This window comes from Manis pentadactyla, chromosome 15 (genome assembly GCF_030020395.1).
Source record: "Manis pentadactyla isolate mManPen7 chromosome 15, mManPen7.hap1, whole genome shotgun sequence".
Classification (NCBI taxonomy): domain Eukaryota; kingdom Metazoa; phylum Chordata; class Mammalia; order Pholidota; family Manidae; genus Manis; species Manis pentadactyla.
Genome location: NC_080033.1, coordinates 11546773 through 11572234, shown reverse-complemented (window position 1 = coordinate 11572234; position 25462 = coordinate 11546773). Strand labels below are relative to the sequence as shown.

General features: G+C 54.6%; 2 protein-coding genes and 1 long non-coding RNA gene across 4 annotated transcripts in view; all 3 read right to left on the bottom strand.

The window, feature by feature from the left end:
- The window catches only part of AKT2 (AKT serine/threonine kinase 2), a 47256-nt gene extending 37941 nt beyond the window's left edge, over positions 1 to 9315 (bottom strand). For both annotated transcript variants that reach the window (XM_057493503.1, XM_057493506.1), the window contains exon 1: positions 9131 to 9315. The gene's annotated coding sequence lies outside the window, so the exon portion shown is untranslated. The remainder of the gene's footprint in view (positions 1 to 9130) is intronic.
- Positions 9316 to 12148: 2833 nt separating this feature from the next.
- Positions 12149 to 13947, bottom strand: LOC118918048 (uncharacterized). Its single transcript, XR_008994203.1, has 3 exons — positions 13777 to 13947; positions 13254 to 13590; positions 12149 to 12890 (listed from the first exon to the last, which is right to left on the bottom strand). It is a non-coding gene; the product is annotated as an uncharacterized LOC118918048 (long non-coding RNA).
- A 1679-nt stretch (positions 13948 to 15626) lies between these two features.
- On the bottom strand, positions 15627 to 17903 carry LOC130681149 (ral-GDS-related protein-like). The gene is made up of 2 exons (XM_057493507.1): positions 17677 to 17903; positions 15627 to 16949 (listed from the first exon to the last, which is right to left on the bottom strand). Exons 1-2 carry the CDS (start codon positions 17824 to 17826, stop codon positions 16548 to 16550), a joined length of 552 nt encoding a protein of 183 aa, XP_057349490.1. The 5' UTR covers positions 17827 to 17903; the 3' UTR covers positions 15627 to 16547.
- Positions 17904 to 25462: the final 7559 nt, after the last annotated feature.

Sequence of the window (25462 nt, the reverse complement as noted above, 5' to 3'; positions counted from 1 at the left end):
AAGATCTGGGCAGAAGCCTGAAAGATGAGGCAGCCATGTGGAGATCAGGGAGCACACCCCAGGCCAAGGTGAGGGCTGCATGAGACACAGTCAGGAGGTGGGGAACAGAGGAAGCAGGGGGCCTGGCTGGGCAGGGCCTGGGAGGCCACCATAAGGGCTGTGGCTATTTCTCTCAAAGGAAGATGGGGAACTGTTGGCTTGAGGCAGGAACAGCGTATAGAATCCCCTGGCCCCATAGTGGCAAGGGCTGTATCACTCACTGCCTTCTCCCCCAGGAGTTGATCCCAAATGTAGCCCTGTGTGCCAGCCTGACACACCCACCACCTGGTTCATTTGGGACCCCGAGGACCCACACTTCACAGATGCGGAAACTGAGGGTGGGAAGGATTCAATGAGTACCCCAGGCCAGGCAGTTAGGATCCGGCAGAGACTGGCTCACACCACCCCAGCCCTGAGCCTCTTCCACTTCCCTCTGCTCTTGCTCCTCAGAGACGGGGCCCCTCCCACACCCTAGCCAGTCGCCCTTACCACCCCTCACACCCTGCAGACCTGGGCTGAACCCAACACACACAAACACATGCACACGTACATGCAGGGCCCCTCTGGCTGAGGGGTTCCTCCCTCCCAGGCACTGTTCCGCTTCATCATCTGTCTGCCTGCCCCACCAGGAGCTCTGAAGTAGGGCCTGATGGCCCGAGTCCCCATCTCATCCCTAGGGCACCTAGACTCCAACAGGACAGGTCCTAAACATGGCTAATATTTACTAACACCCACAGTGTGCCAGGCCTATACTGCTAGTAACCCTCACAGTAACCCTGTGTCATAGGTGTTCTTACTGTGCTCGTTCTTTAGAAAAGGAAACAGACCCAAAGAGAATAAATTATGTTCACAAGATCACACAGTAGGTTGAGTACAAGAGATAGCTGATGTAGCCGACAGAACTGTGTGTAATGATGGAAATGTGGCCACTGTGCCTAGTGCAACTGAAGAACTGATTTTTTACTTTTATTTCACTTAAATTAAAACTTACAGGGCCACACAAAGCTAGCGGCTAGCATACCAGAGATGCAATTCGGTCGAACCTCTGAAGGAGCACCAGGAGCCTGAAGGCCGGGGGTTGGGGCAAGGCAAGCACCACAATGCTCACAGGTCAAGGGACGCCACACCACTGTTCCCAAGCCTGAGCCACTTCCCTAGAAAACTGGAAAGGTCTCAGATGCCCAATACCACCCCTGGAGTCCCGATCGACTCAAATCTAGACTCCCACTTTCAGGCTGCATAGATCACTTCTCTGAACCTCAGCATCCTTGGCTACAGAATGGGATCTCATTTACCAACCTGACCAAGCACATGCTTATGTTATTTCAAATGATGATTTTTATTTTGGCAATCCAGGGTCATGGTGGGGACCCTGAGACGCACTTCAGGCACAGCTGGGCATGAGGCTGGTGCTTTGGAAGACAGGCAACAGTCACACAAAGTCAAAGTCCAAAGGCTCAGCTAACTCCCTCAGTCAGAACTACAGAAGTAGCTACATTAATACTGTCACTAGTTGGTTAAAAGGAATCATCTGGATGATTCATGACATGCCTATATTAACTTTTTGAAAGTATCATCTAACTGAGAACACACAGCTAAATAAAGCAGACAACTCACAGACTCTACCCCAAAATACATGCTCAACACCTGCCACCACCTCATCCCCCTGCCCAGGCCTTTGGACACAAGTTTGAGAAGCATGGCCCTTGGGGACCCCAGATCTGCCTACTGGACCTTGGTCCTGCCACCCTCCTCGTCCCTCTCCACCACTCCCGCAGCTCCGGCCACAGTGGGCTGCACATCGAGGTCTCCCCCCTCAGAGCCTCGCCTGTGCTGCACCCTGCCTCGCCCATTCCTCTGGCTTTCACTTCATGGCCAGAATGCCTCACCTCAGGAGCCTTCCCCAAGCTCCCCCCCCACCAGGTCCAGCTAGATCTCTGACCCCTCCTTAGCCACATCAGGCACTCATAGGGCAAATGCTACCTTTCTGCCTCCTCTATGACATCCAAAACTATACACAGCACATAGTAGGTAATTGATAAAATTATTTGGCGAAAGAATGGAATACACAAATAACCAAAACAGCCAAGGGCCGGCTCCAGAGGCCATTCAGGAATCAGACCCCAAGGCAGCGGGTAGGGGAGTGCCTCCCACCCTCACCCCTTCCCTGCTCCAGCCTCCCCAGCCAGGGCTCCATCAGTGTTAAGGGTAGAGAGAGGCAGCTGCACCCCATCTCCTGAGCAAGCATCAAACGGAGCTAATCCAGTCATGCCCAGGACAACTGAGGCCTACTTTGCACCAGCTCTATCTAGAAGAGAAAGCAGAGAAGATCATTAGAACAACAGTAACGACCCCAAAAACAGGGACCACAACACTGGTCAGAGGCAAAAGAGCCAGTCTTAAACAGGCAGACTCAACCCCAGATAGAGCTGGATTCAATTTTCATGTCTGCTAACTACTAACACTTTGACTCTGTACAAGTCCCATCATCCACCTGGTACTTGGTTTCATCACCTGAGAAATGGGGAGAACTGTGCCAAGCTCCTCAGTTGTGGAGCAAGAATGTGAAGCCCTAGAGCAGTGCCTGGCAAAGAGAGGCTGCTCTGCTAGCCCTCAATAACGACACAGCATTCTACATAGCTTTCTGTGCCTCAGCTTCCCGTCTACAAAGTGGGAGTGACTATTACTCACCTCACAGGCTGCTGTGCATCCCAGCTGACACACATGGTGTGCTCAGAGCGGTGCCTGGCCAAGCAGGGGCTCAGCAGTGGATGTGATTAATGTTCCCGTCCAGAGCCTTCCCCAGGAAGAGCCTCAGGTTTATTGGCCTGCCACCCCTTCCCAAGGTTCCGAGCACAAACACTCTCTACCCACCAAGCAGCCCAGGCCAGCTACAGCCAGAGCCCCATCTCTATTCTCCAGTGCCCAGCCTGACAATGTCCAGCAGCAGCTCCCACCTTCTCAGGAGGCCCATCCCCAGCACCTTCTAACACACTAGCTCCCTGAGTCCTCCTACAGCCCCACTCAGTAGGGATGTTCCCACTTCAGTTGAGCAAAATGGACCTCAAAGAGATGAAATGAGGCACCCACACTTTCACAGCAACCAAGGAGGAAGCCATGAGCAGAGTTCACACTCTGTTGCCACCGGCAGCCTGGACCACTATACAATGACCCAATAGACAATGAAGACCTTGAAACCAAGCTGGGAAGGGCTGAAGATGGGGGCAGGGGAGTGGCAGCTGCCCAGGCCCGTTCAGAAAGGGCTCACAAGGTGGCAAACCAAAGCAGGCTTGGATTTCTGGCCTCTCCCTTAGAAACATCATCTTTGGATGAGCTTCCTAGCCAGAATGGCTGGGTTCAAGGAACTTTCTGCAGGGACCTCTAACATGCATCTCCCCTCAGCCGCCCTGGCTTGCTATCCCTGCTCCATGCACCCAGCACAGCCAGGCCCTGCAGCGGGTGCCAAGTTGGCAGTGGGTCCTGCCCCCATGGGGACCAGGCAGAGCTCCCACCCACTCCCGCCCCTCCCATGCCCGCTCCCTGGATCCCTCCCTCCTGGTCCTGCTCCCAGGGCTGTCTCCCCGAGCTGGGCCTCTCGCTGCTTGGCTGGTTGTCCAGAAGAGCCTGCCACGGAACCACCCCACCACGCAGCCCAGAGGCCTGGTGCTGGAAAGCCTTCCACTGAGAGCACTTGGGAAGTGCAAGACAGGCCCAGGGAGGGGCGTCCCTGGGTCCTCCAGAGGCTTGAAGATCAACTGCAAAGGACATACCTGCCCAGCCCCTCATCCCAAGGGATTTCCGGAGACCCCAGGAGGTTTGCTCTGAAGGGCTCCACTCCTTCCAGGAAGACAGCCCAGAGGAGGCCTGGGAGGATCAACACCCAGGCTCCTGCTTACTGTGCTGCCTTAGGTTTAAGGCTCAGGTGGGGGATTAGAAGCCACCCTCACCCACGATTACCAAGCACCTTCCTGGGCCTGGGGGGACTCTGGAGCCACACTATCAGAATTCAGAGCCTGTCCCAACACTGCCAGATGGTGACCCAGGACAGGTTACTGAGGCTCTCCAGGCCTCAGTTCCCACCACTGCGAGGTGGGAAGCAGAGCTGATTCCTCCTTGGTCAAAGGGGTCTTCACTCAAGTCCTTCCAAAGCGCCTCATTGTTCCAGTCCTTACCTACACATCACTGCCTCTGTGAGGACCTCCCTGATCACCCGAACTAAAACACAGTAATATCCCCACACTCTTTCCCGACCCCCATTCATTTTGCCTTCATAACATCGATGACGACCCGATATCCTATCACAGATTTGTTTGCTAGGCACCTGTCTCCCCTAGAAGGTAGGCCCACAAGTCCTGATCTTCCAAGTGCTACAGCAGTGCCAGGAATGTCACAGGCCCTCTGGCACACGAGCTGAGTGGAAGGCAGAATAAGCAAGTACAGATTTTATCAGGTATTAATTATGTTCTGCACTGTTATTTGATATTAGTCCAGCTGTTTGGGGAAGGGTAGACAGAAATTTAGCCCAGTGAGCCTCTCCCCATCTGTCCCTAAAGGGAACAGCCACAGGCCCTGGGGAACACGGTGTGAAAACCACAGAGGAGGGAGGCGACCATCAGGCCTGTGCTGTTTCTAAGGCAGTGATTCTGCTCAAGGGGGAAGTGGGAGGCCCATGAAACTACCGGGCTCAGAAACCTACCCCCGCCCCAGGCATAAGCCTGTGAAGCTCTCCCACAGCAAAGGCCCCTTGTAAAACCCTAAGGCTGGCGTGACCAAGCTGCTCCTCACGGTGGTCTGTCTATGAGGCTCTGAGCCCTGCCTGCCTTCAGCCCTGGCGCCACCTCCCATGTTCTCCCTCCCTCACCCTGCCCACCCTGCCTAGCCAGAGGCCTCTGCAGCCATCCCTACAACTCATCAAGCTGGGTCCTCCCTGCGACTCTTGCCGTGGGGTCCCCCCATGGCCCTGGGCTGTTCCTTCTCCTAAGTCACCTTGTCTGTCTGGGATCAGCTCCGAGGCCTTCCAACAGCCCATAGGTAGGAGCACACCACCACTCCTGATTTTAATTCCCTGCCCCTTGTTTATTCACCAGGCTTAGAGTTTGTCTCCCTCACCTCCATAGGGGTAGGGCTTGTCAAGTGCACACCACTATATCCCCAGCACCTGAAGCAATACCAGGCACACAGTAGGTGCTCAATAAACGGCAGAAGATAAATGAAACCATTCCTGAGCCCTCAATGTCTTTGAGGTCAAATCCACACCTCCCACCCAGGCCCATGAGGCCCAACAGCTCTGCACTGCCCAGCCCAACTCCCACAAGTCCAACTCCCAGCTCTCCTACCTGGTCTGCTCCCACCACCCTTCTGCCTCAAAGCCTTCTAAAGGGCTGCTCTCACCTGGGTCAAGGCCCTTCCTGCCACTCCTAGGGCTGTGGCAGAGATTCAACGTAAGCACATACATGGGGGTTCAGCAGAGCCCAATATCTGGAAAGGAGCTAAAATATCAACATTGGAGAGGCTCCAGGTGGGAGAGGGAGTCGGCCTGGGTGCTGCATTTGCCAGTCTTTATTTGGTTTTATGCCCCCACCAACCCACTCCTCCAGAACATCTTGTTTCCTCACCTGGAAAATAGAGATGCTAATTTTGGACTTCCCCTCTTGGTGTTACCTGACAAGGCTCTGTAACCTGGGAAGGGCCTTCAAATTCCAAGCAGAAACAAGACTACAACTGCTAAGCTATCTTAAGGGTTCACCCTGTGTGGGCACTCTTCTTAAAGAGTGAGAACAGGTAACGGTGACTGTAGACTTACTGTTATGTCAGCACAGTTATAAATGCTCTCCACAGATAACCCACTTAACCTTCACAACAACCTATCAGCTGGGAATTATCATCATCCCATGACGCAGATGACAAAATGAGCTCAGATGGGTTGGGAAATCTGCTCAAGGTCACACAGTCAGCAAGTGGTAGGGCTGAATTTGAACCCTGTGCTCTGAATCACTTCAGGACACCGATTCCTAGATGATGGCTGGACCAGGTGGGGGGTGTGGACACAAGGAAACCTGAGAGAACTGGGGGGAAGGGATGCCCTCAGGACTGCCGACTGATCATTTTACACAGTGCCAGGTAATGGTCTAGAAACTTCTTGTAGGTTAACTCATTTAATCCTCACAACAGCCTGAAGTGGGCACCATTCTGAGCCCACTGCACAGAGATGAATACTGTGGCTCTCGGATACATCACACAGCCAGAACATGAAAGTAACAGAATTTTCATACATGCCCAATATGCCATCCTGTACAAGGGCCTCCACATGGCTGCCATGGTAGCTGTGTCACTGCTACACATCTCTCCTGTTTTCTCCCAGCTCCTAGTACACATACTGCCCCAGGTTAAAAGATGCCTGGCTCAACTCTTGAGAAGAGACCAGGTTTCATGAGCAAGCCTAGAACTGCTAGACTGGCTGCTGGCAGAGTAGCTCACAGCAGCCCTAGACTCCAAAGGTAAGGGAGAGGAAATGCCCAAGGATGCAGTTGGCAGGGGCTTTGAGGTTACAGAGACCTACTACATACAACTCACAGACCTGGTGAGCAAAGTATGTGTGACACCAGGGGCAAGCCCACCTGGGGTCAAATCCCAGCCTGGCCCTCTAGGGTCCAATAGACCTAGGGCAAAGCAATTCCTCCTGGGCCCCAATTTCTGACTCCACAAAGTGGACAGAAACACCACATCTGCCTCTGGGTGCAACCAAACCACTGTTCCAGTGACTCACGGACGAGAGATTCACTCTGAGACCAAACTGGGCCCAGGCTCACATCCCAGCTGTACCACTTCCAGCTGGGAGATTCCAGCAAATCATTTCACTTCACAGCAAGTATCCTGGTTTCCTCATCTGTAAAATAGGTATCACACTTGTACCTAGCTCACTATAAAATGGGCATAACCATACCTACCCCACAGCAATGTTTTGAGATTTAGATGAGGTCATGTGCATAAAAGCTCCTCTTCTAAAACAGACTGTGCAACAGTCCCTTCAACTCTAGGATGTGAGTATTCAGCAAAGTAATCCACATGAAGCACTCTGAACAACGTGTGGCACACAGAATGTGCTCAATAAATGTCAGCCATCAATCACATAATTGTTTTTATTTGCTGGTGTTAACCCCATCAGGCAAATCCTCTAAAAGACGGCAGGAGGAGGCCGTAAGAACAAACCCTTAGTACAGAAAAATTCTAGAGCCACCACAGCCTGCCTCCCAGAGACTCAGGGACTGTTCTCTCCAGGAACCACAACCCAAGGAAGCCAGTCAGCCTCGAGGATGATAGTGCGGACCAGGAATAACTGTCCGCCTCCTTTGACCACATCACCAGCCCAGATGGAATTAGCTGGGTCAATCAGGGACTGCAGCCAGTCCTTGAGGAACTCCAGACCTGGAGCAAAGGTTATGGGGCAAGCCAAGGTCACAAGCGGGCCTGGGAACCAGGGGCAGTGGCCCGTCTCACATCTAGTAGTGTGAGGGGTAGTGCTGCTCCAAGTACCTACCCAGTGACCAGTGAGAAAGGAGACCTATGAGGGGTGCCCAAGTCCTTCAGAACGGCCTTCCTCCCTGGGTTCCGGCTGGGCTGGGGCACTCCCGCCCAAGTCCCCTTGGCCTATACAGAGGAACATCTGGGAAAACAGCACTCAGCCTCACTGCCGCCTAATGGATAGGCCAACTGCTATTGCCTGGTGGGGAGTGTAAACATAAGACTGTTAACTGGGCAGACACATAAGCCTCAAGGCTAGGATGCAGGGGTCTGCAGTGGTCTGTGTTGGTGCCTGACCCCTTCGTACCCACTGCCAACCAAGGTCAGGCCGGGACTGAACTCCCAATGTTCCCCTGAAAAATTACGAGTGGACAACGTTGCAAAGCAAACCACGGAGGACCTAAATACTCCAACTCTGGCCTCTTGCTAAGCCCACACCGCCTCCAAATTAGAGGAAGGGCGTCCTCAGAATCCCAAGGATCAAGACGTCCCCGACCACCTTGCCCTAGGGGAGAGCTGTCCCAGAAACACTCCTTCCTCCCATGTCTTAATGAGCAGGTTCAGGGCACAGCTCCTCACACCCAAGCTCCATACGCCCTCCCCTCCCTAATAAGGAGCCAAAGCTCAGAAAACTTCAGGCGGTGGCTTCTATGGTATCTCCCTCTACACCCCATTGAAAGAACCAATTTGCCACATAAGTGTCCTACACACCTTAAAAGTAAGGCTTAATAATATGAAAAAGTTCTGCCTTTCATAACAACACGAAACGGGTGGACGGAAGTCACAGTGACCAACCAGGTCCCCCCAGTCACTAAGGAAATTCACTGAAGAGCGATCCTCCTCACTCCAGCCCAGTGTAAACTTCCAAGCCCCACCCACCAAACACAGGAGGCAGGAGCCCCTCCTCATCTCCCTGCATTACAGCCCTCCCAGAATACTCCGCTGAACACCCACTTGGGCCTGGACCAACCCCCAGCCCGCTCCCTCAGAGATTACAAACATTACAGCCCTCCTAGGATAGAGCGCCGCTCTACGTCCTTAGGACGGCTCCCCCAAGCACCCCAGTGGTATAACCCAGGCGGCGCAACCCCGTCCACACTTGGTACAGCTCGCTCCCCAGAAGCCCCCATCTCTAAACACGCTATAGGAACCACTCCCGCAGCCCCGAATGGGTACAGCCCCCTACGCTAGGTAAGGCGCGCCCCCTCGGTGGCTCAGCTCTCGCACACCAGGCGCTATTTCCCTTCATGCCGTACCGGTTCAGCCCCCAGCCCACACACGCCGGGGTCTGCGCCCCAACCCTTCAGTGGTTCGGTCCCCCCACTCTGGTTTGTTCCCCCTGACGCTTCAGTGGTACGGCCCATCGCCCCCCGCCACCGGCCCCTCAGGGCTGGTCCTATCACCCCCGCGCAGCCACCCCCCCTCAGTCCCGGAAGGGGGGGCTCGAGGATGGCGGTCCCCGCCCGGCGGGCACTGGTGGTACGGCCCAGCGCGGCACTGCGGGGCACCCGGACGCGACCATCGCGGGGGGCGACGGGGGGCGCTCAGGGACACGCGCCGGCGCACTCACCTGTCACCGGCGGCCGCCCAGCGTCTCTGGAGGGGCTTTACTCCCGCCCATCGCCACGCTGCGCTTGGTCCCACTCCTTGTGTTTCCTGGTGGCGGCAACGGCAGCGGCAGCGGCAACGCCTTCTCAGAGCCAGGCCCAACGGCTCTCGCTGCGCGGCCCCCCCTCCCCTCCCCCTGGCCCCCGCTTACCGCCCCCTCCCACCCTCTGGCCGGAAATACCGCCTTCTCCAGCCACAAACAGGAACAGACGTAGAAGACCGAGCCATGCACTCTGAGAGCGCTAGAGCGCAGGCGCAAGGAATGGGCGGTGGCGGACTCAGGGCAGGACGCCTGCGTGCTTAAGGCAAGTTTGGGCCGGTTTCGGTAAGGGATTCCTCGCGCAGGCGCCGAACAGAAAGAAGGGATAGGATTGAGCAGGCGCAGTAGAACTCTGACGCCACCTTTCCCTGGAGGCTAATCGCGGTGGTGTTTCCCGGCAGCCCGGGGTCTTTATTTACATCCGCTTTGATCTCGTTTTACTCTGTATTCGCCTTTCCTCGCGGTTCCGAGGCTTTTAAAAGAGCCTTGGAGAGGGGTTAGCACGGTTTGCCGTTACAGTGCTCCCCTGATTTTGAGCACTGATTTTGAAGCCATACAAACCCAGCTTTGACTGGGCAGAAGACTTGACGGTTTTCTGTGCCTCGGTGTCCACATTGCAAAACGGAAACAAGCATAGCTGTGTCACTCAGCTATTGGACTGTTTTATGTTTTTCATATCTCAAAACCATTAGCTCCTCTGCCTAAACTAGGATGGGGCACTGGGGGAAGCTCAAGAGACTCTGGCAAGTTCCTCGTAATGGACTGCTACCCCTCGCACATAATGGACGGCTACTCCTCAGCTTGGCAACCTGCTATAGCCCTATACCTTCCCCAAGCTGGAAGGGCCTGGATCTCTGACACTGATTCCCCAAAGGGATTACTCATGAAAGGTGACTCCAGGGGGCTGTTGCTTGGGGAAGATGCCCAAGGTGGCGCTGTGATGGGGTGAGGACCCAGGCTGGTGAGCCCACTGCCTCCACTTGTTTACTGACAGCCTGAGCCCAAAGGCCCCATCTTTTCTGGGTCTGCACATGGGAAGATTCATGGGGAATAGCCACACACAGCTTAACTAGAGCTGAACCTGGGCTAGCTGAGGATGGAGGGCGGTCACTTTTCACTAATGCCTGTGCACACCTGGACAGGTGGAGGCCGAGCATCTGGCCCTCCAAGTCACTGTGCACTCTGGATTCCCTTCCTAGGCCCAGTACCCTCCTGGCGAGCCACATGTGTCTGCTTCCAGGAGCCCCTTCCTTATGCACTGGTGGGCAGGACCAGACCAGTTGGGGTGAGGCTCCATGCCCCACAATTTCTGTGTTGGAAAGGGGACAGATGCAGGGCCAGGGCCTCCCGTCCTCTTGGGGCCAGCTGCTGCTCTGACCAACAGGCCTCCCCTGAAGGGAGGAGCTGGGACTATGTCCACCCACTTGGCACCCAGAGGATCTCTGCATTGGCGCAGAGGATGGGACGCCCACTCCTGATCTCCTTGCCCCTGGGGCAGCAGTTGGGGGCATCGATGCTGCCAGTAGCCTCAACCGCATGGCTTCTCTGAGGAGCCCAATGACAAGCAGTCCCCAGAGGCCCTGTGCTCCAGGTGCCAGATGTCCCTGCCACCTCCCCAGCACAAGTCGATTGGGGCAGATGCGCTGCAGCCCACAGTCAGGGTGGCCAGGCAGCCATGTGAGCCTGCTGTCCCAGCATCAGTCCAGGGCCTGGCGTGCTTGGGGCACCTGCACACACCCGGGGCAGGATGGACCGCTAGGCCCCAGTGACCACCCGGCAGGCCCAGGGCTTCTGCTTTGTTTCTGGGCCCAGAAGTTTATCTGTCTCAGATTGAGGCTGGTAGGCCCTGCAGGAAGAGAGGTCTGACCTGCACCACTGCCCTGCAGAGGCCTGTCTGCCCTCCTTCTGCCCAAACCTACCTCCTTATTTGGCTGGGGAGCCTGAGGTCATCCCTGGGACACCGTGCTATGCAGATGGCTCTGAGGGTGCTGTAGGCAGGGTGAGGGGAAAGAGGGTGGCCTGGGTGTCCCAATTTTACCCTGTCACTGTTCACTTGAGGCTGTCAGGAGGGCCCACATATGCTTCCCCAGTCCCAGTCCGGGGGTCCACCTGCAGCATAAGCCCTGGAGACTGTCTTCAGCCTGGAGTCCCCCATGGGGGTGTTTGTGCTGATCCTGGAACTCCCCTCCAAGCCAGCCCTCTCTTCCTGGGAGGGTGAACACATCCTGAGAGCCCTGTGAGAGGGTTATGGGAAGAATCAGAGCCAAGTGCCTCCACGCAGCCTCCCCAGCCTTTTGTCACAGACCTCAGGCCGCTCAGCCAGGAGCCATGGGCGGGACACCATGGGCCTCACACCAGCCTGGCCTGGGGCTGGATGGCTGAGGGGCCCCATGGAGGACTGGGGGACCTGGGAGTTTTGGTGGGTGATCTGAGGTGTGAAGCATGGAGAAATTGGGCTCAGAGAAAGTCCCCCAGTGGAAGGAGAGCACGTCTTGGATGTGCTTTGAGAGACCAAGTTCAACACACTTTTTGGAAAGGAATTTCTTGGAAGGTGTGGGGCAGCTGTGTCTCATTAAATGGGGCAGTGCTAGACTGGTGCCCTGCAGCCCTGGGATCTACTTGGGTTACATATGCAGAGGTATTTAAGATGTGAAGAGACACCCCGGGGCTTCTAATCAATAGATTTTGGCATCTGATCATAATCTATAGGCAACAGGAAAGAAGGTCCAGTTTCTGTTTGGATAACCCTCCCACCCCCCAGTGTTGCCAAGGTGTGCCAGGCTGGTACTTAGAGCTCCGCGCTCTTCCTGAGCACCTTATGGGTGGAGGACGGAGGATGGAGGGCAACCTGACAGAGGTCAGGGCCAGGCTGCATCAGAGAGTTTGAAGACTGGGGGTGGGGTGGGCTGGGGCACATGACGTCTGCATGTGGGGCAGAGCTTTGAGAAGAAAGAGCAGTGCAGTGGCAATCCTTTCATCATTTATTACATTCTGCTTGCACAGGGATGACCCCTGTCCCCAGGAACCAGAAACCTCAGAGACAGCATCCACATCACACTGCCCTCAGGGAGGCTATTTCTCATGGATGAGGGGAGGGAGTTGCACAGGGGTCTCCCCTGGGAGCATGCCCCAGGACCCTGTGACAGCTGGCTATCCCTGCATCCCCGGATGCCTCTGCTGGGCACCCAGGGGCCAGTGGTCCCACACAGGAGTGTGCCATATCCAAGTCCATCCCGGGAAAGGCCGGGCCTGGTGAGGACAGCCCCCACCTCTTCCTTGAACCCTGTGTCTACAATTTGGTGGCTGATGGCACCCAGGCAACAGTTGGCACCAGCGTTATTGATGCCAACACAAGGGGGCGCATCCTCTGCACGGTGGGGTGGCTTGCATCTGTCCAGTGGGCCATGAGCAGAGGGGAGGACACAGCATGAAGGTGGCCAGGTTGGCCATGGCTACATACAGGCCCCTGAGGATGCAGCAACAGCCTGGGGAGTTGCCCGAGTCTGCCCACCGAGGAGGCACCAGAGCACCTGCCCCAGCAGAGGCTCAGGAGAAGCAGCGGGAGGAATAGGAACAGCAGGAAGACTAGGGTCCTGGGGCGCCAGCTGCCACCTGCCTGAAGGGGAAGCTCTCCCCCGCATGCAGCCAGGACACCAGCAGGGCCGCGGGCCAATGACAGCAGCTGCAGGGCCACGCAGGTGAACAGAAGAGGCAGGTTATCCCAGGTTCCTCTCATTATCCTGCTTTCCCCACCCTCACTACCCTCTGTGCTCCTGGCCCTGTGCGGAGGGTTCTGTCAATCACCAGCACCCAGGGGGTCCCCGTCACGGGAAGGCTCATGAGCATCACCTACGCACAGAGGAGGAGGCTGGGTCCCAGAGAGGGAGGGGAGTCACCCTTCAGTCTGACAGGACTTGTCGGCCGTGCAGCTGGGGTCCCAGCCCAACCTGTCTTTAGGACGCCCCCACACCCAACAGGGCCCAAAGCTTCCCTGAGGATCTGGAGCAGCCCACCCCTTGCCAGTTGCCCCAATCCAGAAACTCACCTGGCCCTGGCCAGTAAATTTAAACATTGAGGCACATGAAGAACCATAACAGTCCCTTTCTGTTGGCCCTCTGGCCTGGGGGCTTCAGCTGGCAGGACAGGGTGTAGCTGCAGGACAGAGGGCCAACTATGAGCCCCTGGAGCCACATGTCAGGGGGCCCTTCTCCCAGAGCCTGGCAGCAGCTGGAGCCCACACCTGACTCCTGCTGGCCTCACCTCTCCTCCTCATCCAGGGGCTCCACAGCCTGGAGAAAGGACATGAAGTGCTCCTCAGGCTCCAGGTTATAGTCGAAGGCCAAGGTCCTGTGCATTAGGATTTCACGTAGGGCGGCAGTGACCTGGGGCAGAGGAAGGACAGGATGCAGACAAGGCGGGGAGGTGAGGAGTGGGGCAGTGGGATGGTCCCAGATCTTTGCTCACATGGGAACCCGCCTTCCAATTCCATGCAGCACTGCCTGTTCCCACTGTTGGGTCTCCAGCTCCTCCCCAAGGAAGGCGGCCTTGAGGCCACTCCCATCCCCAACCTGGCAAAGCCTTTAGTGTCTTCAGCTCTGCCTGTCTTAACTCCCCCAAGACATGTAAGACCCAGGGGATGGGCCAGAGAGGGTCCTGCCCAGGGGGTCTTGACTCCTTCCCTCACCTTTCCTGGTAGGATGCTGTAGCCGTTGACCTTTCTTTCTTTTATTCCGTTAGCCTGGAAGGCAGAAAGGCAGCCAAAGTGCATCAGAAACAGCCCCACTGAGCCCAGAACAAGGCCTGAACCTCCCCACCCTTTCTCAAGTTGGAGGATTGCCAGGGCCCTCCAAGAGGCAGGCCTGCCCAGAAACAGCACCCGGATCTGGCCCAGGATCCGAGATACTGAGAAGCAGTACTGGACTGGGGAACTGAGGCCAAGCTTCCCATGCAACTCTCTGTGATGACAGACAGGGAGACAGGTCTCAGGGGGGAAGGCAATGCCAGCCCCCTGATGTGCTTCCTGCCTTGAAGGAGCAACATCCCTCCCCTTGGGCAGCGCCTGAGAGGAAGGCCAGTCCTGCTCAGATGCTGCCCCCTGAAGCCCTCGGCCCCACCTGCCCTGGGCCAGGACTGGGGTTTGGGGGGGTCCTTCAGGCAGTCCTCTCAAAGAAGCCCAGCTCCTGGGGTGGAGGGGGATTCTCAGAGGGGAGGTGGCCCAGTGCTGAGAGGTGTGGGCTCACAGGGACTCTCTCTTCTCCAAAGCTCACCATCCTGCCCCCCCCACCCCTTGCCCCTGTGGGATCACTCACATCCTCATTATGCTCTGGGAGTTTGTCTACGAGCAGGTTATCAAGAAACATTCCAAGGAAGGGGACCATGCCCTGTGCCACCGGGGTTGGGGGGGTGATGAGTCCCCGCCTGCCTCAGGGGCACCCAAAGAGCCTCCCCTGAACCCCACACCCACAGCCCCCAGCTCCCTTGAACCCACCTATGCTGCCTCCCTCCCCTCCCTTCACCCTGGCTCCCCTCCTGGTCCCTCCCAGGGCTGGCTTTTGGCCAATCCCAGGACCTGTGGTCCCTGCATCTCTCCCTCAACTTCCCCCTGTACCCAGCTGCTCTCACCCTCCTCCTGGTCACCCCAGTGCTGGCAGTTCAGGGTTCCTGGCACCAGAAGCAGGTGCAGGATCACCCCCACTGCCCATGACCCTGGCCATGCCACTCTCACCTGCTTCCTCCTATCCTCGGTTCCCCAGGCGTCCCACAGCTATTGCTGCACCATGGAGTCCGCCTCCTGCAAGGTCCAGGACACTCAGATGCTCATGCTCCCCTCCCACGTGGCCTCCCACAACCAGACCTTGGTTGATGGATGCCTTGCCTGAGTCACCTGGCACCTATGCTGTCCCCACCACCAGCAGAATCTCAGCCAAGAGCGATCCCAGCTCCAGCACACACTCATTCTCACGGGTGTCCTTGGGCCACAGCTGGCCGCCCTGAGAGGCTTCCTCACCTGCAGAGTGCCAGAGGAGATCCCTCTGCCTCCCAGGGTGCTCTGAGGACTCACTGTCACCTGGCTATCACCACGGCTCCCCTCACATGACCAGGTGGGATGGGCACAAAGCTGAAGGCCATCTTGTGCTCCCTGGACCCTGCTCATCTGGGGGGCCTGCACTGCAGAGTGACAACCCTCCATGTTCACATGAGGAGCCTGAGGCCACAGAGGGGCAGTGACGGGCTCAGAGGACCCAGGGGAGAGGCCGACCTTATTCAGCCATAGACCCCAATGCTGCTGCTGACCCCACGCCAGCCCCAGCCCTGACCAGGGGCCTGTCCCCTGGGTGCTCACTGGATGTCAGGCCCCAGTCGAGCGGAGCCAGGCAGGGAGACAAACAGGACACCTTGGGGGCCTGTGGGACCCAATTTACCCCATCAGCTCCCCCCTCTCACACAGCACACCTCGAGTCTGCCACAGGGCTGGGCCACAGTACGGCAGAGGACTTGCCCCAAGAACCACCTCCTTCCAGACTTCTAGCCTCCATTTACCTTGAGGAGCCACTTTCTGTTTATGCACTTGTCCCTTTTGAGCTTTTTGTACATCCTGAATCTTTCCTAAGGGGAGGGGAGAAGAAGAGGGAGATACATGGCCAGTAGGTGGAGAGTTTGGGGGCAGACCCCTTTTCCTAGGACATCCAGAAGATCCACTAGCCTGCATGAGGCTTTCGACCACTGCCCTGAGCCCTGGGAAATCCGTGGCCTGGGGAGGGGGCTGCATGTTTCCACCCAGGGCCTCCATCCCCAGTTCTCCCCAGGGCAGATCTGGTTTGAGCCAGGTCGCTGTTCTTGGGGCGGAGACCTCCTGCTGCAGAACACATGCTCAAAATCTGCAGTTGGCTTCAACTCACACCTGATGTTGCAGGAGACATACCTGCCGGGGACCCGCTGGCCTAACCCACAGGGGCTTCGAGAGCCCACCATCCCTGTCCCTAGGCTCTGCCACCTCCCAGGAAGTGCCAGCTGACTGAGGGGACGCTGCTAGACCGAGGGGTGTCCCTGTCCACTCAGGTGCCCTGGTCCCGGAGACAGGACTACCCACCAGGAAACATGTCCCCAGGTGCTTTCCAGATGATGTACGGTACGGCTTTTCAGGGCCAAGAGAATAGCATGGAGGGATGCAAAATTCTTGAGGGGCAGACACTCCTGGGAGGGAAGACAGAGCTGAGAGTGTGGTCTGCATCTCTGCTTCTGTCCACCAATGAACTCCTATCCTTAAGGAGACAGACACCCAGGGAGCCCAGCACACCTGGTACCTGGTGAACAGCCCTCCTGGTTGGAGGATTTTAGCTCAACCCATGGAAGGGGCCAGGTATGGCTGTCCCACCCCTGGGGCCTGCAAATCCAGGTCCGCATGCCCCTGGCAGAAGGGGCCCAGAGACCATGCAGGGTCAGACCACAGGCATCCATCCTGAGGCTGGCAAAGGTGGGGAGCAGGTCCCAAGACACGAACCCTGGGGGCTGTCCAATGACACACCTTGGCCACCCGGATCCAGAACTCCACCACTCGGGCCCTGTCCTGGGCTGTCATGCTCCGGGCCTTGAGGCAGGAGGAGGTGACCATGTTAACCACTCTATCAAATTGCCGGGTGGCCTTGTGGATGGTGGGGGCCAGGTGCTCAATGCCTCCCATATGTGGCTGGTTCAAGAAGTAGGCCTTGCAATCAGAATATGTCAGTCTGGTGAACAGCTCCTGAGAACGACAACAGAGGGTCATCCAGCCATGCCCACAGCGCCCCTGGTCCCAGGCAGAGTCACCAGTCAGAGCTGGAGCCCAGGCAGCTGGGGATGTGCTGTGAGCCCTGTGGCCATTTGAGTCTTGCACCCCACCCACTGAGGCGCCCTGGACCAGATGCACAGGACCCCACAGTGATGGGGAACAGAGGGGCTTTGCTCCCAGACATCCTCATTCACCTCCCTGCAGCACAAGGCAGCTCACCATGCCCATCCTGGGGCATCTGCCCCCCACTCCGTTACCCCATGGATCCCGCTGCCCACTCAAGTGCAGTTTCCCCCAAAACAACTCCACCCAGGGCCTTTGTTGCTGTCTGTGTCTCCCATGCAGTCAAGTACATGGCAGGGGCCTCTGAAGTGCAGAGGCTGCGGAGGCCTGCCAGGCCAATGGCCCGAGGACCTAATGCCCTGGCAACACCTCCCTGAGCACCCCTCCCCTGCCCTGCCCAACTTCCTTCCACTCCTCATTGGTCTGCAAGGATCCCTAACTGCCAGCCCTACTGTCCCTGTATGGCCAGTGAAGGCATGGGTGTGAGGAGAGTCTCCCAGGGCACACTGGGAGTCCATGGGGAGGCTGGGCCCAGTGGGCCCAGATCACAGGAGTCCACGTCAGGGGATGGCAGGTCTGTGGCAGCCCATGACACAGGGAAAGCCCACCTTCAGCTCCAAGAGCCCACTCCACTCACCGTATACATCAGGATCAGCTGCTCAGCCACCAGGAGTGGGGGGAATGCCAGGATAGTCGGTTCCTCCTCCCTTGGCACATCCTGGGTGCTCATGGCAGAGGGGCTGGTGAGCTCCGGGCCTGGTTCTGGCTCTGCCAGGCCTGATGCCATTTCTGCAGGTGTCACAGGCCCTGGGCCCGAGGGCTCATGGGGCTCCAGCTCGGGGGCCTGAGACCACTCCTGGGATGTCCCAGGTGCTTGTGGCACAGGGCCTGGTGGGATCTGGGTCTGGCTGTGCCTCTGCCAGGCGCGGTGTCATTCTTTATTTTATTTTATTTTATTTATTACATTCCTTATGAATTATTTAGTTATCTATCTATTCATTTATTTATTTTGGTATCATTAATCTACAATTACATGAAGAACATTATGTTTACTAGGCTCCCCCCTTCACCAAGTCCCCACCACATACCTCTTCACAGTCACTGTCCATCTGCGTAGTAAGATGCTGTAAAATCACTACTCTGTGTTGCACAGCCCTCCCCGTGCCCCCACACACACTATACATGCTAATCGTAATGCCCCCTTTCTTTTTCCCCACCCTTATCCCTCCCTTCACACCCATCCTCCCCAGTCCCTTTCCCTTTGATAACTGTTAGTTCATTCTTGGGTTCTGTGATTCTGCTGCTGTTTGGTTCCTTCAGTTTTCCTTTGTTGTTATAATCCACAGATGAGTGAAATCATTTGGTACTTGTCTTTCTCCGCCTGGCTTATTTCACTGAGCATAATATCCTCTAGCTCCATCCATGCTGTTGCGAATGGTAGGATCTGTTTTTTTCTTATGGCTGAGTAATATTGTTTTCCTGATTTCTCTTTCTATTAGTTCATTGTTAGTGTATAGGAAAGCCACAGATTTCTGTTTGTTAATTTTGTATCCTGCAACTTTGCTGAATTCCGATATTAGTTCTAGTAGTTTTGGAGTGGAGTCTTTAGGGTTTTTTATGTACAACATCATGTCATCTGCAAATAGTGACAGTTTGACTTCTTCTTTACCAATCTGGATTCCTTGTATTTCTTTGTTTTGTCTGAATGCCATGGCTAGGACCTCCGGTACTATGTTGAATAACAGTGGGGAGAGTGGGCATCCCTGTCTTGTTCCCGATCTCAGAGGAAAGGCTTTCAGCTTCTCGCTGTTCAGTATGATGTTAGCTGTGGGTTTATCATATATGGCCTTTATTATGTTGAGGTACTTGCCCTCTATGCCCATTTTGTTGAGAGTTTTTATCATGAATGGATGTTGAATTTTGTTGAATGCTTTTTCAGCATCTATGGAGATGATCATGTGGTTTTTGTTTTTTTTGTTGATGTGGTGGATGATGTTGATGGATTTTCGAATGTTGTACCATCCTTGCATCCCTGGGATGAATCCCACTTGGTCATGGTGTATGATCCTTTTGATGTATTTTTGAATTCAGTTTGCTAATATTTTGTTGAGTATTTTTGCATCTACGTTCATCAGGGATATTGGTCTGTAGTTTTCTTTTTTGGTGGGGTCTTTGCCTGGTTTTGGTATTAGAGTGATGTTGGCTTCATAGAATGAGTTTGGGAGTATTCCCTCCTCTTCTATTTTTTGGAAAACTTTAAGGAGAATGGGTATTATGCCTTCTCTGTATGTCTGATAAAATTCCAAGGTAAATCCATCTGGCCTGGGGGTTTTGTTCTTGGGTAGTTTTTTGATTACTGATTCAATTTCGTTGCTGGTAATTGGTCTGTTTAGGTTTTCTGTTTCTTTCTGGGTCAGTCTTGGAAGGTTGTATTTTTCTAAGAAGTTGTCCATTTCTCCTAGGTTTCCCAGCTTGTTAGCATATAGGTTTTCATAGTATTCTCTAATAATTCTTTGTATTTCTGTGGGGTCCATCGTGATTTTTTCCTTTCTCATTTCTGATTCTTTTGATGTGTGTTGACTCTCTTTTTCTCTTAATAATTCTGGCTAGAGGCTTATCTATTTTGTTTATTTTCTTGAAGAACCAGCTCTTGGTTTCATTGATTTTTTTCTATTGTTTTATTCTTCTCAATTTTATTTATTTCTTCTCTGATCTTTATTATGTCCCTCCATCTGCTGACCTTAGGTCTCATTTGTTCTTCTTTTTCCAATTTTGATAATTGTGACATTAGACTATTCATTTGGGATTGTTCTTCCTTCTTTAAATATGCCTGGCTTGCTATATACTTTCCTCTTAAGACTGCTTTTGCTGCGTCCCACAGAAGTTGGGGCTTTGTGTTGTTGTCATTTATTTCCATATATTGCTGGATCTCCATTTTAATTTGGTTGTTGATCAATTGATTATTTAGGAACATGTTGTTAAGCGTCCATGTGTTTGTGAGCCTTTTTGCTTTCTTTGTGCAATTTATTTCTAGTTTTATACCTTTGTGGTCTGAAAAGTTGGTTGGCAGGATTTCAATCTTTTGGAATTTACTGAGGCTCTTTTTGTGGCCTAGTATGTGGTCTATTCTGGAGAATGTTTCATGTGCACTTGAGAAGAATGTGTATCCTGTTGCTTTTGGATGTAGAGTTCTATAGATGTCTATTAGGTCCATCAGTTGTAGCGTGTTGTTCAGTGCCTCTGTGTCCTTACTTATTTTCTGTCTGGTGGATCTATCCTTTGGAGTGAGTGGTGTGTTAGTCTCGCAAAATTAATGCATTGCATTCTATTTCCTCCTTTAATTTTGTTAGTATTTGTTTCACATATATTGGTGCTCCTGTATTGGGTGCATATATGTTTATAATGGTTATATCCTCTTGTTGGACTGAGCCCTTTATCATTATGTAATCTCCTTCTTTATCTCTTGTTACTTTCTTTATTTTGAAGTCTATTTTGTCTGATACTAGTATTGCAACACCTGCTTTTTTCTCCCTGTTGTTTGCATGAAATATCTTTTTCCATCCCTTGACTTTTAATCTGTGCATGTCTTTGGGTTTGAGGTGAGTCTCTTGTAAGCAGCATATAGATGGGTCTTGCTTTTTTATCCATTCTGTTACTCTGTGTCTTTTGATTGGTGCATCCAGTCCATTTACATTTAGGGTGATTATTGAAAGATATGTACCTATTGCCATTGCAGGCTTTAGAATCGTGGTTACCAAAGGTTCAAGGTTAGCTTCTTTACTACCTTACTGTCTAACTTAACTCACTTATTGAGCTATTATAAACACAGTCTGATGATTATTTCTCTCCCTTCTTATTCCTCCTCCTCCCTTCTTCATATGTTGGGTGTTTTGTTCTGTGCTCTTTTTAGGAGTGCTCCCATTTAGAGCAGTCCCTCTAAGATACCCTGTAGAGGTGGTTTGTGGGAGGCAAATTCCCTCAACTTTTGCTTGTCTGGGAATTGTTTAATCCCTTCTTCATATTCAAATGATAATCGTGCTGGATACAGTATCCTTGGTTCAAGGCCCTTCTCTTTCATTGCATTAAATATATCATGCCATTCTCTTCTGGCCTGTGAGGTTTCTGTTGAGAAGTCTGATGATAGCCTGATGGGTTTTCCTTTGTAGGTGACCTTTTTTCTCTCTCTGGCTGCCTTTAATACTCTTTCCTTGTCCTTGATCTTTGCCATTTTAATTATTATGTGTCTTGGTGTTGTCCTCCTTGGGTCCCGTCTCTCGGGACTTCTGTGTGCTTCCGTAGTCTGAGTAACTATTTCCTCTCCCAGTTTGGGGAAGTTCTCAGCAATTATTTCTTCAAAGACACTTTCTATCCCTTTTTCTCTCTCTTCTTCTTCTGGTACTCCTATAATGTGGATATTGTTCCTTTTGCATTGGTCACACAGTTCTCTTAATACTGTTTTATTCCTGGAGATCCTTTTATCTCTCTCTGCGTCAGCTTCTATGCGTTCCTGTTCTCTGGTTTCTGTTCCATCAATGGCCTCTTGCATCTTATCCATTCTGCTTATAAATCCTTCCAGAGATTGTTTCATTTCTGTAATCTCCCTCCGGACGTCATCCCTTACCTCTTGTATATTTCTCTGCAGCTCTGTCAGCATGTTTATGATTTTTATTTTGAATTATTTTTCAGGGAGACTGGTTAGGTCTGTCTCTGCAGATCCTCTCTCAGGTGTTGTCTGAACTATCTTGGACTGGACTAAATTTTTTTGCCTTTTCATGGTGATAGGGGTGGCTGTAGGCAGGTTGCGGGTATGTCAGCTGGGAGAAGAAAGTCCTTTCCTGCTTGCTGGGTGCCTTGCCCTTCTCCACTGCCTGTGTCGGTTACCTGCACTCCTGGAGCAGCCACCGGGTTAGTCCCCTAAACTGCTGTGGGCCGGGTCTCTGTCAGAGCAGCGCAGAGCCCTGTGGGGAGTGGCAGGCACACCAGGTGTGCTTCTCTGCAGTAGTGGCACCTCTGCCAGGCAGCTGTGTGCCAGCAGCGGCCTTTGGGTCTGGCCCGGGCAGCTGTGCATCAGGCAGGGATTCCAGTCAGCTCCTGGGAGCGCGGCTGCCCCCTCTGGCACTGCTGCAGGTGCGCGCGGGCCTCTCCCACTACTGGGCCAGTGTGTCAGGGTCCATGTCCTTTGGAGGAACGACTGGCAAGCTGCTTAGTGCCATGAGGGGCTTCAGAGCTGTGCTGTCACCCCACGGTTTAGGGCACCTAAAGTTCCCCGGGATTCCCAGCTGCTGGCTAAGTGTGCCAGGACGACTTCGTCCAGCAGTGGGGTCCCTATCTCTTTAAGACTTGCAGAAAGCACTTGCTTTTCTTTTGTCTCAGGGGCCCCGGTTGCGGGGACCTGCCCACAGGTTTTGCTTTTCCGTTTCTCTAATATACAGCTCCCCATGCACCTTGTGTCTGCGCTCCGGGTGCGGATTTCTAGAGCTGGTTGTTTAGCAGTCCTGGGCTTTCACTCCCTCCCCGTTCCGACTCCTTTCTTCTTGCTGGGTTCTGGGGTGGGGGAGTGTTCGGGTCCCACCTGGCCATGGCTTGTATCTTATCCCCTTCATGTGATGTTGAGTTCTTGCAGATGTAGATGTATCCTGGCTGTTGTACTGCATCCACTGGTATCTCTTTTAGGAATAGTTGTATTTATTGTATTTTCATAAATATATATATTTTGGGGAGGAGATTTCCACTGAACTACTCACGGCGCCATCTTCCCGTGATCCCCCGCAGTGTCATTCTTGCAGGTTTCACAGGCCCTGGGCCTGAGGGCCCAGGGGGCTCCAGCTTGGGCCTCAGACCACTCCTGGGATATCCCAGATGCTCATGGCACGGGGCCTGGTGGGATCTGGGTCTGGCTGTGGCTCTGCCAGGTGCGGTGCCATTCCTGCAGATGTTATAGGCCCTGGGTCCGAGGGCCTAGGGGGCTCCAGCTCGGGGCCTGGCACTGGGGCTCAGACCACTTCTGGGATGTCCCAGATGCTCGTGGCATGGGACCTGGTGGTATTAGGGCCTGGCTGTGGCTCTTCCAGGTGCAGTGGCATTCCTGCAGATGTTACCGGCCCCAGGCCCAAGGGCCCAGGGGGCTCCAGTTCAGGGCCTGGCACCAGGGCTGATGCCACTCTTGGGACATCCTCCGGCTCTTCAGGGACTGAAGCAGGTGACACCAGCCATAGCTCCAGCACAGGTGTAAGGAACACCTCAATTTTCTGTAGAAACAGAGCCTGCTCTTCCTGTCTCTGGAGTCAGCTGCATCTGCCATGGTTCTGGAGCAGGACAGAGAGAAAGGGTCACCCCAGGGCTGATTTCCCATGTCTTACCAATGACAGGAAAGACCGCACTGCCTTGAAGGGAACCCCAGTCTGGGAAGCCCACCCTCGATGGTCTCCTGGCTGCAGCCCCTCACCTTCCAGCTCTGCCACCGTGGGCTCCAGGTGCTCCTCCTGGACCAAGTCGTGGAGGACTTGGCCATCCAGGTTGGTTGAAGGCTGGCTGCCATGGAGGATGCTGGGCACATGCTCGGGCTCCCAGACATAGCGCCTAGCCCATCCCATCCAGTGGCTGTGGAGAGGCCTTGGGGTGGCAGAGAGAGAAGCCTGGTCTTTCCAGCCACACTGCCCTCCCAGCCCACCCTTGCGTGAGCCTGGCCACTCTGCATTCCCCTGCCTGTCCAGGAAACTGCCCTTCCCCCTTCCTGACCCTGTGTGTCTGTCCTGGGACCCCATCCTTTCCAATTCTCCTGAATAAGAAGTCCCCAGTCATCAGCCCGCCCGTGGGAATCCAAAGATGCATGACCTGCTGGATTCTGCTGTGCTCCCCCTGCCCCAAGTCCCAAACACCTCCTCCTCCCATTCTGTGCAGATGGGCAGTACCCCCTCTGGACCCAGTGAGAGCTCACATTTTCAGTTCCTCCTCAGGCCCCTTGTCATGCCCCCTGTCACCTGAAGTGACTGCCCAACTCCACCCAGGACGGTGTCCCAGTATTGTATCTGCTTCTTTCACTCAGTTATGCTAAGTGTCTCCAAAGGGCCTGCACAAAGTGGGTGCTGCATATCTATTGTTGCTGAAATAAGTCCCACCAGAACCTTTCCAGGTACCCCTCTGCTGCCCCCAGAGGTCCCTCATGTGGCCACAGTGGGACAAGGACCAGGCCCCGCCACAGGGAATCGTAAGCCTCCATTCCAAAGGCTACTTTCCACGTGCTTTTCCAAATTCAGCTAGGCTTCCAGCCACTGACTGGTGAGGCCAAAGGCTTTTCATCAGGTACAGAGAAGCAACAGCCCCAAAGTGGCCCAGCTTGGCCAGCAGTCCTTTCCACAGTGCCAGACACCAGGGGAGCCCCTGTAAGGCTCCTCCCGTGTTCCCCATGGGCACCCTAAAAGGCTGATCATCAGCCACCCTGCCTGTCAGAGGAGCACACTGCAGCTCAGACACATGTGGGAACACTCAACACACACAGCAGGCTGTGGGCAGAGGCCCGACTGTGCAGGGGAGGGGGTGGGGGCTCACCAGGGGAGCAGCTGGCAGTATGTGACCAGCTGGTCAGCAACCTCTGCAGGGAGTAGGCCCCCGGAAGCGTTCTGGTTGTGGGTGACACCTGGAGACCCTCTTGCCATGAACAGTTCTTGCATCTTCTCCACACCTGTCAGCTGGTCAGCGACCTGGGGAAGGAGTGTGAGCACAGGAGTGATGCAGCTGATGTTCCTAGCTGGGTCCACGTGTGCCGTGCCCCTTCTCCACCTCTTCATCACACCTGTCCAGGGAGCCCTCCACCTGGGGACCTTAGTCCCATGGAGAGCTGACCCATGTTCACCCTGAGGGGGCAGGGGGGATATAGTCCATGGGAAACCCAGGAACCGCCAGGACGAGAGAGGTTTGCAGCTCACCCTAGAGCCCCCAGCCCCCTGGGATGCGAGCAAGGCAAGGGACGGGGTGCCCCCAGGGAATGAGGTTCCGGGCCCTCTGGAGTGGGACTGTCGACCACTTTCATGGGGAAGCCCTGGGAGGACCCTGGTAGGTTGCCAGGTTTGGAACAGGGTCCTGGGTGTAGACAGCCTGCCCCAGGTCCAGGGAGTGGAGTAGGTGAATCCGTCCGCCAGCTCCTCCACGTTCCCCAGGGTGGAGTTCTGCAAAGCTGGCACCTGGGAGCTGGGGAGGAGGCACCTGGGGCTGCCTGGACTCCCCTGCAGGGGCAGTGTGGGCCCCAAACCCTACCCCTGAGATCAGGCACATAGGGCCATCTGCATAGACGTCCTGTTCCTGAGGGAAGGAGAGGACACCCCCTGGGCTCAAGATTAACATGTGGGTGGAACTACCTGGTCCCAACACTCACCTCCACATCCTGAATGGTGAGACCAGAGCCAGAACACTGACTGACCCGCCAG